General features: G+C 37.1%; 1 protein-coding gene across 1 annotated transcript; it reads right to left on the bottom strand.

Moving 5' to 3' along the window:
• Positions 1–7927: 7927 nt before the first annotated feature.
• LOC133878350 (CASP-like protein 5A2) lies at positions 7928–11250 on the bottom strand. Its single transcript, XM_062316874.1, has 3 exons — positions 10707–11250; positions 9410–9542; positions 7928–8478 (listed from the first exon to the last, which is right to left on the bottom strand). Exons 1-3 carry the CDS (start codon positions 10925–10927, stop codon positions 8287–8289), a joined length of 546 nt encoding a protein of 181 aa, XP_062172858.1. The 5' UTR covers positions 10928–11250; the 3' UTR covers positions 7928–8286.
• Between the last annotated feature and the right edge of the window lie 558 nt (positions 11251–11808).

Raw genomic sequence — 11808 nt, 5'->3', positions numbered from 1 at the left:
TCCTGAACTTCACTGTCTTGAAATCTGCACAGAGTCTTCTTGAAGTACATAACAGAAGTGTAGACTTGGGATATAATCAGCATCCCTGTTTAATTAGCATCATTACACAGAAGTGCTTTTGTCCAACAGAATGCAGCCAATCACAAACTAATAAACTCCCCCTTTGGCCATTCTGGGATACTTGACCGATTAAAAAATACAATCCCGGTCCAAATAAAAAATGCTCCCTCTTTTTGTCTTTAAATGACAAAGGGTGAAAAAGAGAATAAGAAAAAAAAAAAAAATACTCCCTCTTACTGTCTCAGCAGGACAAGGGTAAACATAATAAATAATAATCCAAGAGTTATAAAGTGTTTACAAATTGTCCCAAAACAAAATAATAAATTGTCTCAAAATAAACACCCAAAACACCAAATAAAAACAATCAATCCTCCTCAGCTAGGGTAGGATGGTCCTCGTCATCATTGTCTTGAAATCTGCACAGAGTCTTTCTGAAGTACATAACAGAAGTGTAGACTCTGGATATAATCAGCATCCCTATTTAATTAGCATCATTACATAGAAGTGTTTTTGTCTAACAGAATGCAGTCAATCACAAACTAACACCTTATTATCTGGTTCAGGAGAGCCAAAAGTGGACAATATTGTGTCGTTGGGAGTGAGTCGTAACAAATGGTATAGGAGACATTGGCCAGCTTGAGATGGAGCGTGTACAAGCCCATGAGGGTTGCTAGCAGGCACTCGTTGAGACGCCAAGAATGGGGTGATCCCATAAGGGTTGCTAACGGGGACGCTAGGTCCCAAGAGGGGGTGATTTTGATGTCTCACATTGTCTGTGTATAGGAATGAGAATGTGCTTATATGTATATTTGCACCATTTTTAATAAAACGCGTTTTAAAGCCGTAATTGCCGTGAACCCATCATAACTCTGCAATTAAGCATGCTTCTACGAGAGTAGTATCAGGATGGGTGACCTTCTGAAAATTCTGGTTCATGGGAGATAAAAGCGAACAATATTGTGTCATTGAGGGTGAGTCGTTACAATTGGGTTTGTACCGGAGGTCCTACGTGTAACTCCCCAAATTTTATATATGTCATATAGTGGAATAACTCATTTTCCAAGTGGTATTACTAATTTTCTTTATACTCGCGGAGGAGGATTTCAAATAATTTTTTTTTCTATTTATTTTTGAAACTACAAACTCACTCTCACAAATGACATAATATACCAAAGATCTAATTGAAATAACATTATATACATAAACTTAATGTCCAAAAAGTACCACACATGGCATCTATACTAAGGTTGCATGAACAACAGACATCGCAACAAAAGCTGAGGTCTCTTGCCGACCTCATGGATAGTAGTCTAGACTTGCGTATGGGTCCTCCTCCACCTTTTAGACAATATCTGTAAGATTTTATAATTTTACAAGTAGATGTGTGAGTCCACCACTCAGCAAGATCTAATCGAAATAACATTATATACGTAAACTTAATGTCCAAAAATTACCGCACACGACATCTATACTAAGCCTGCATGAACAATAGACGTCGCAACAAAAGTTGAGGTCTCTTGGCAAGCTCATGGATATTAGTCCAGACTCACGTACGGGTCCTCCTTCACCTCCTAGACAATATCTGTAAAATTTCACAATTTTACAAGTAGATGTGTGAGTCCACGACTCAGCAAGTATGAACATACCCATCTTTGCTATGTGTGATGTGAGCCTTGCTTTCTTTAAAAAATTTCTCTTTTTTTTTTTTTGAAAAGCGGCAACCAAGATCAAAATGTTTATAAAAGCAGATACATAGTTTTGATAAAAACTTGTTTATCCAATGCCATAACAGTTTGTAAATTGTACATCTTAGAGAGAGACTTTTCATCGTAATCAAACCAAAACTTCTATTTCCTTGCATTTTCTTTAGTGTCCATAATCTCATACTCATAGTATAGTGCAAATAAAGGTAGATGATAACATGTAGAAATGTAAAACAACAGTTAAATCACCACATGCATATGGAACATAATATGAGCTGGTTGGTGTGCGTGGGCTCGCACAAATGAACCTAGGCCTTACTTCAATGACCTGAGCCGGACCGAGCCTTGGTGAAATTGGGATTTCTTAGATTTGGATTGGGCTGAGTAAGATGGTTGGATTGTTTTGTTGATGGTTAGGCAACGTGTATAGTTATTGGGTTAAAAAAAAAAAAAACAGAAGGAAGCTTGTGGTAGCAACACGAGTAGAAAGGAAGATGCGTCAAACCTATTCGACAACAAAAACCAGCACAATAACATAAAGGAAGACAAAGCTACTGATTGTAGCAACAACACTAACCAAGGGAAAAAAAAATAAGAAGATTGCACTGCGTTTTTTGGCTGGTGAAGAACGTTATGACAATGATGCCTAAATGTTGGATTCAATCCAATCAAGAAGAGATTAAAACAATGTAGCACCTTTGTGCTTGTTAAGAAATATAGCCTTGTTCTATATATAGTGAAACAAGAGGAATGACAGCCTTTAGTGATAAATTCTATGTTTTAATACCATGAAGAAAATGAGAGATTGTAAATAAAGAAGGAAAAGTAGAAGATGTAATGCTTTCTATAAATTTCATTGTTTATACATGGGTATTTATACACAACGAGGGGACAAATCCCCCAATCTTGGCTATCTATTTGGAATTACTCAAACATATAACAGATAGATAAGGGTAGTTCGAGGAACGCTAATACCTCCCAAATCAACTCAAGAGCTGAATATTAATAATCTTTGCTTACCTTTATTTATCAACCCAATAGGTTTATATAGAATTACAAAGAAATGCGATAAACATAAACTACTCCCATATGGATAGAGATATATCCTATGACTATCCTATCACTAACAACTATTAGTAAAGATAATACTCAACTACTTAGGGATAACTTACTATCCCTTTATCCCTACTTAAAGATAGACTTTACTAGATAAATAATAACTAAATAACAAAGATATAATAATAACCAAACAACAAAGAAACATGATTGCTTGTGAACTCTTTTATTCTCATCCTTTGTCCCCATCTGGTATGTAACATACAACGTGCATATTTTGTATTTGGAATGATCTTTCCTTGTTTGTAATGCACGTTACATGAGGTAGGTGCTTCATCATTCAAATGGCAAGAGCCATGTTGGATTTCCTTAATTCTTTATTCGGTTGGCGAAACGGTTTAAGAGTCAACCACTTCGAGGAGGAGAAAGAAACTTATGTAGGATACTGTGGTAAGGCATTGAGAAGAAAGTTGAAACCAATAAGAAATTGACTCATATCAACAAATTTGGCTAATTTATCTATTTTTCTAACACTTTATTTAGAATGAACAACTATTACGAAGAGGTTTTTTTTTTTTTTTTTTTTTTTTTTTTTTTTTTAATTTATTTAATATATTTTTTTTTCCCTCATTGAGCCATTTTCTTCTAACCCCCCCCCCCCCCCCCCCCCCCCCCCCGAAGCTTTAAGGAGGATGCTTTTCCCTCCCCAGTCACGTCCTCCTTTACCTCATTTTTCTTTTTTGTGTGTCTCTTGTTTTTTGGGAAGATGGAAGCTAGATCTACCGCTTCCCGTTCACCTCTGCCAAGAATACACCCCTCCATTGGCCTCCCCACCCTCAAATCCACCTCGAGTTGCCACAAGCTAGCCTCTCATTCGACACATAGGGCCCACATGCTACCCCTTTTGGTGGTGTCCAGTCCAGATCGTCCCTTTCGAGAGCATATCCTTGCCTCATTCCCAATAAAGTAGCGAAAATGGTTCCTTCTTTTGTCTAAAGTTGTAATATCCCAAATATTAGTCAGGGTTAAGCATGCTCTAATTATACCTTAAAAATGCTAAGATTGGTTCTCAGTTTGTAAGTGTGAGATTTTGGACTTTTAAAGAATTTTGGTGCTTGCTGAGCATTTGAGTGAGACGTTAAACGTTCGATAGTACGACCAAGCGTTCGCTTAAAACCCTATGACTGTTGGTCCAATAGTATATCGAACGTTTGATAGTACACCCCAAACATTTGATGGCTGATAGTACTGAAAATAACACTTCAGCCTTATCCTCTATGATTTTAGCCTATAAATAACCCCCCGCCCTCGCCCTTTCACCTCATTTTCGCCCATTCCTTTGGTGTGTGATCCTAGAGTGAGAGTGAGAGAGTGATTTGGAGAGATATGAGCTCTCTTGGTTCATGTTCTTTAAATGAGGTAACTTTTCTAGCCTAGCTTGTCTTTATTTCTGTTAATAGGTTGTTATCTTATTGCTTTTCTACTGTTTAGTTGGTTTTTATGCCCTAGCTTATGGTTTTGAATCTCTAGTTGGTTTTTGCTTTCTACTAGCTTAATGATGAATTAGTGATTTAATGAGGTTAGACGTATCAAGTCCTACATGGAGGTGTTATTATGGCTTAAGATTGTGTTGAGTTCATGTAAGGACCCTAGGAGGTGTTGGAATAAGGTCTGGAAGAAGTTTTTGGTTTGGAATGGGTTTCCATCCAACACCAAACGTTCGACCCTCTCCTGGACGAACGTTTGATGTCAAGACCGAACATTCGACCTATTATGTTCGAACGTTTGATGGTTGGGCAGTAAGCGGTGGGGTGCCAAAATTTCCAAAATAACCCTCTTTTTTTTAGGAAAAAAAAAAGAAATTAAATTGCAAGGATTTAGGCTATGATTTAACAAAATTTGCAAAAAAACCTACACTTGAATCTTTGATTTTTTAAAATGGGTATTTTGGGAATTTTGACAGGATTTAATAGAAAATCCCAACGGAGTTGTGAAATTGAAAAAAATGGAAAGATTGGTATACTAAATTGAGAGTTTTTGAAGTTTTGGGGAGTAATTGCAAAAACGGCGATAATTCACGGGTGGACCACCGGGGGGGGAGGGTTAAGTAAAGTTTCCCTTACTTGTTATTACTTTTCGCATAGCATGATTATTTTATATATTTCAAATCAGCATGTACAACTCACATGAAATATATTTTAGAATAATGTGGACTTTATTTTGTGAAAATGATTGATGAATTATAAGATAATGAAAATAATGAGTTTGTAAAAAATGCATGAATGTAAAAGATGGTGAATATTAAATTGCATCGTATGACATGATACATCGGTATGTGCAAGATAACGGTCATGAGTTTACTATTATATAGGTTAACCCTATGGTTAAAGAGATTTACTTTTATGTTTGGCCTTGGATTTAATGGTTCTTTGTGACCGGCGCACTATGTACGAATGATGTCACCCTTACAGCTTTGCTAGTAGCGTGGGCCACTCAAGGTTAGACTTGGTCGGGGGTTGCTAGTATAAGACGGTATGCTACAACATCCGAGGTACTGGTGTTGTACTACGGGTCCCTCAGGACAACGCCAACCATACCGAGAAGAGGTCAATATCTCGGGTAGACCATATTATTTAACATATGATATGCTCACTTAATATATCATGTGTGTGTATATATATAATGCATTGCCATGTCATTCTTTTATTCAACAGAGAACTTCATTTATATCACTGATTGTGATTTAAAATCTTTTGCTAAACAACTGAGTTCACTGCATGATAATCCGTACACCATGTGTATTATTACTCACTAAGTCATGGACTTACGCTTGTATCTCTTCCACCTATAAAACATGTATTGTTTTATATTGTTTTATAGTTGGACTACCTTTAGATGTTAGATTTGAGATGAGCCCCAAGGTTGATGCGGTCGTTTGGCGTAGTGATATCGATTCAGTTAATGCTTGAGAACTAATTGCAGGATTTTGAAGGCCACTCATAGTAATTAGTACTTTTTGGTGACGTTGTAGACTAAATATTTGGGGCTTGATTGTGCATTAAAATTACTTAGGATCTTTTGTAACATTGATGTGTTTAGTGATTTCAGTTAATATGACGATTCTTAGTAAATGCTCTAGTTGTAATGAGAAATGTTGATAGAAATATTTTATGTTTCTGCTGTATAGCCTTCTCTTTTGAGGAGTAGTGATCCCTGAGTCTTATTTCTTGTAGAATGATACTGGGAGGCGAATTGTAAATTTAATTACTAGTTAATTAATTTTTTCGGTGCGTTACAGGAGCTGTTGTGGAGCATGCTCCTTTGTCCAAGGATGTGAGAAAGGTAATGTTCATCGCCGCCTCATCGGATTCATTGAAAATGCACCATTTTTGCAGCTGTCCAATCATGGAATCTCATACTGCCTAGGCGACCTTATCCTCAGCCATTTGGTCAAGGAATTATAGGACTGGATCTGTTTCCTCTATTATTTTTATTCTTAATTTCATGTATTGTAATGACTGTTTTTCGGTGTGTTGGGGTCCCCCACCCCCTATTGTTTTTTTTTTTTTTTGGATGAATAAGACTTTCATTAGACAACCAAACAAAACAAAACAAACAAACAAACAACTAGCTAAACTTTGCTAGAACATCCAGGAAGCCACCAAGGGATCCTGATCACATCAAACTAGTAAAGACTAATGACCTTTACATCACTCAAACCAGGAGCAAAAAAACAGAAAATCAACCCATAAAACAGAGAGATTTAACTCTGTTACAAACCAACAAAAACAAAGAGCTATAACTAGTAAAGGAAGCTGTCCGGTGGATTCCAATTCTGCAAATCTCTGCATTAACCTTGGACATAATCCTCGTTTTAACATCCCAACAAATCAGACGGATGATGTGCTCCTCAGTATGCAGCTGACTTCCTTGTCTTACACAGTTCCGTTCTTTCCAAATATGATAAACAGAGGCACTTAAAACCAAACGGAACAAGACAGCTTATAACCCTTTCCCATTCCAGCACTCAACTCCACTCAATACAATGGCATCCCATTCATAAAGAAGATCAGAGATCAGACATTTACGCAAGTTTACCATCCAGACTCTCCTGCAGAAACCACATTCAAAGAACAAGTGGTTTCTCCCTTCAATCCCTCCTCTACAGAAAGCACAAAGAACATCACCTTTAAATCCCCATTTAAGCAACCTTTCTCCTGTGATAAGACTATCTCGAGCAGCCAACCACACTATAAAAGCCTGCTTGGGAATAGCCACGGCAAACCAAACTAATTCCAGTCATACACTCCTCTATTAAAAATACTCCATATGACCTGATCATTATCCCCACCCTCTCTTGTAGTTTTATTTTATGTTAATGTAATGGTTATCTTGCTACATAATAAATAAAAAAAGACCCTTGGGGATTCATGAACTTTTTTTCTTTTTTTAAGTGATGATCAAGTGGAGTAATTATCTGACATTACGTTCTGAGGTTAACTTGTATGAGACCTAATAGATTGGTTCTTCTGCATGCACCATACGTGCACAAACTAGACGAAGAACTAGCAGATGCTGTGGGTAAAACCCAAATGGTAGTCTTGCGAACCCACTTGAAAGTGTATTAGGACACGGTTTTATTTCGTGGCTAAAAGATTTTGCAGTCATGTTTTAGCGTCTAATGAAATAGATTTCACATGCCATTGGTGTCATATTAATAGCTGTAGCAATTCCCACAAAAAAAAAAAAAAAAAAAAAAAAAGCTGTAGCAAGGATACGTACCAATCTTGATTTTTTGTTGTCAAGTTACGCAACCACTCGTCGGGTCTTGAATTGACGATCCAACCCTTCATTCTGCTAAGAGTTGGATGTGCCATTTGACCTAGAATTCATTATAGAGTAATTGATTGGAGCCAGTCAGCCACTAACAGATTTTCTTTAACAACATCCAATTAAACCCAAAGGAGGCATCTTAAAAGTGAATGGCTGGGAAATAGTATACATATTTCCCAGATGATAACAACCGTCCATGTTATTCGTATAAAAGATGCTAGGATGCCATCAATCTAACAATATGAGACAACCCAGAAATGACAACATAGAGATCATTAGTAAACCAAACATCAGTATCATGACTTGCAAAACCCGAAGAGAATTACCTGATGCCACTTATCAGACTCACAACCAATCCTGTCTCAGTTTATCTTACTCAAAACTCTTTTAAAATGTCTAGTATTACTCATTCTTATCTTCTTCTTTTTTTTACTTCCAATGTGATCAAATCAATCCCTACATTCACCACCTTGAGTATATGAAGAACATTCCAGCCTGATATACATGGTATATACATGTGATGAAACACAACCAAATTTGAGATTTTTGGCTTTGCAAAACACAAGAAGCAAGAAAGATCCAAGGTCTTGATTCACAGTCCAAATGCCTCTATGTTCTTTGTCTTTCTTTTAGTTCATTGGGATGCCAGTGACCAAAAATTCAGTAGAAAAGATGGTAAGGCAGCGAACCAACTAATGTAAGCCATGCCTGTAGCAGTTTGAAATTCCATACAGTGGTTTTGCGCACAGACACCAAAGTCATTGTCAATAAGGACTGTGATGCCTGCAGATGCACAGGCTGCGGCAAATGTAAGAGTGGATGTGATCTGCAATCGAAAGACATGGACGTGACATGAGATACTACAACACTTTAAGAAGAAAAGTTGACTCAAGCAAAATCCACAAATATTTCACAGATGCCTAGGGGAAAATACAAAATGAAAATTTGTATTTGAAAAGAATAAGGAAAATGCACCAAGAGACGGTTCAGGGAAATTGAACTGAGTTTAATCATTTATGGTGCAAGTTATTAAAGAACAAATGAACTAAATCTGCTCCACTAGAATATTAATGCACAATCTAGAATTTGTTATCAAGTATATTTCAAGATTCTACAGTTGTTTTCACAGTAATGTACACGATGGAGATGCCTTCTGATCAAATTTGGCATGGGCTTCTAGCCTAGCATACATAGGACGAGTGCACAATGTATAAGCAAGGTTTATCTATCTCTTTTAATCATGACTAGCAATTATTTTCATTTTTCATTCGAGTCAATTTTTACTCAGCTCCAGTCTGCTTTTAGCAATCAGTGGATTCCTGGACCTTCCCACAAATTCTGAGCGGACCCACTACAGTATTCAATAAGGCAGAATTAGATTTGTTCTACTTTGCAAAGGATATTGTAAGTAATGGAATAACTGACTTTTAGATGTGAAAACAACTTTTATGAATGAAAAACTATATACTGTCCATTAAAAATACAAATCAATGAACAAATAGACTATTGCTGGCTAGCTAAGCAGTTTGTAAAAGCTCAGGACTTGGGTGCTGCTTATGAATGTCACTGGCAGTGGAACAGTAAATATGTAATGCCTGCAGTAATTTAACTGGAAAATGTGGTTGTAAGACAACTACAGGGGCATGGAATACAATTCCAGGGATTACCCAAAATCATTACAATAACAAAACAAGGGTGGGTGCTAAAATGTACCAAAAGTAACCCAGTCTTGCTAGAATTACTTGTGATTATCTTACCCCATCACCAACGGCAAACAAACTGACAACTTGATAATTCTGCAAGGAACGCCTCACTAAAAGGGCATAGATGTCAATGATGGCTAATGAAAGGCTCCACAAACTCTGCAAACCAGCAGCCGCAACAAGATAGCTAGAACAAAAAATTCGAAAAGCTTTCATGTTATGGAACAGTAAATAGCTTGATTACATTTATGATTATCTGACTTCCCTTATCCAAGGATATAGAATTAGAAAATATCAACAAGATCTGTCATAGCATCTGTCTAATCCCAAATCTTACAACAAATTAGGTCTCAGATCTTTCTAATCCCAAAATCTTACAGGATAAATCATATAAGAATAATTCAATTGATATTTAATTTTCTCCTCCTAGCCGTTGTCTTAGCATCTCCAACATCGACACTTCACAATTTTATACCATCAAATGTCCATTTCACAGAACACCAATAACACATGACAACCATCAATTATATCCAAATTTGCAAAGGGGCAAAAAGTAATCGGACCAACACATCTTTCAATGCAATGATTGATCATACTTCCAGCTAAACAAGCAATCGCACAATTGTTCTATATTAGATACAGCAAGTAGGATAAGATACCTGTCACAAAGTTTTGTCTACTAACAAGAACTCACAAGTATAGATGTGGTACAATAGACATGGCATCAGTAATAACAATAACACTCAATCAGCCAAACCACCTTACAATAACTTCCAACATTCTTTCGTCTCCATCGTATTCTAGATAATAGCAAATTCAAAATCTGGCAGTGAAAATTTTGACCAGTGGTAGGCATCTAAATCTAGTGGAAAGCTAAAAAGTTGGTAAAAATCACTGTAGACAGTAAATCATCCTCAAGCCAGATCCTAGGGAATAACGTGAATGACACAGCACCAGCACCAGCACCAGTTAACCTTATTAACAGGTGCGCTTGCTTAAAATATACTCTTGAATTTAACTACCCAAGGAGATTGACATGAAACTAATTTATGCAAAAGAACAACCCACCAATAATAACTCTAACATAAGAAAAAACTGTAACAATAACCAAATTGCTAATTATAAAAATAAAAAAAATAAAAAAAATAAACTGCCGCATGGATCATCTAAAACCTGCAAATGGATTAATTCTAAAACCAAATTGGGCTTCATGTTCTGAATCGCCTGATCAAATTTATTAATCCAAAATTTGTGTCAGTTTCCACATCCAAAATTCATCAAATATTTGCTAATAAATACAGTAAAAGAAACCATTTTAGCATAATAAGGCTAACTAAGGAAGTGTAATTACCAGAAGGCAGTGACGGAAGGGAAATCACTTGTGGTAGCCATGACGCAGAGCGCCGCAACTGCGAAGATAAACTGGCACACACGCAAGGCGAGCCCACAGAGCGTTCCGGGCATGCCCTGTAAGTCCTTCATCCTCACCCTCGGCGCGTCACCTCCACCACCCTCACCGTCCGTCGTTGGAAGATCTTCCACTGGGTGAACCGTGGCATGGCTCACATTCATTTCCTCACCAAAAGCCCTCCCCCCCAAAAAAAAAAAAAAAAAAAATGCGATCTCAATTCGTGGCTCTATATCACTCGTTGGTGGGTGCCACCCGATCCAATCTAAGTGTGTCGCTGCTAAGAAAACAGGGGGGAAAAAAAGAAAAAAGAAAACAAAGATCCAATAGACCAAGCCTACGGAATTTGCGGAGGGAGGTTGTTCCTCGTACGCGCGCGTGAAACAATGGAAAGTATAGGAATTCGACAGACGGGGTTTGGGGTGCGAATCTCTGAGCTTGAGGATGTTGTGAGTCTATGTCAGGGAAGGACTTGGATTGCAAAAGAAATCGGGTTGTATGACGTGGGTTAGTAGAACGGTCAACTGGCTTTCTTTTTTTTAGATATAAAAAAAAAAAAAAAAAAAAATTAGACAAGTTTGCTCTAATGAAACAATGTCACGTATTGATGTAGAAATTTATTCCATCCAAACTTTATTTATAACTTATTTAGTGGCAGCCATAACTAACCTCTGTGTTGCACAATTAGCATCGAGGCGAACGTGATTGATCAGCCAACTAGAGAGAAATTACAACTGTCCATATGTTTTCCACCAGCTGATCAAATCTGCTCCAATTAATACATGTATTATTTAGTGCTTTTACTACCTATAGCACATCTCCTTCCAAAATTATATAATGAATACTCAAATCTTTGCTAAAATCAGTTACATGGTGAGCTGTAGCACATCTCCTTCCAAAATTATATAATGAATACTCAAATCTTTGCTAAAATCAGTTACATGGTGAGCTGCCAATGTCTCCGCTGTAACAGGCTCGAGGTTTGCCATCTTTGTCAAACTTCTTGCTGCAATTAAGTACCCCTCAAAATCCTGTACTACAATGC

This window comes from Alnus glutinosa, chromosome 9, assembly GCF_958979055.1.
Source record: "Alnus glutinosa chromosome 9, dhAlnGlut1.1, whole genome shotgun sequence".
NCBI lineage: Eukaryota > Viridiplantae > Streptophyta > Magnoliopsida > Fagales > Betulaceae > Alnus > Alnus glutinosa.
Note: the sequence above shows the minus strand (reverse complement) of the source record. Positions and strands in the feature narration are given on the sequence as shown.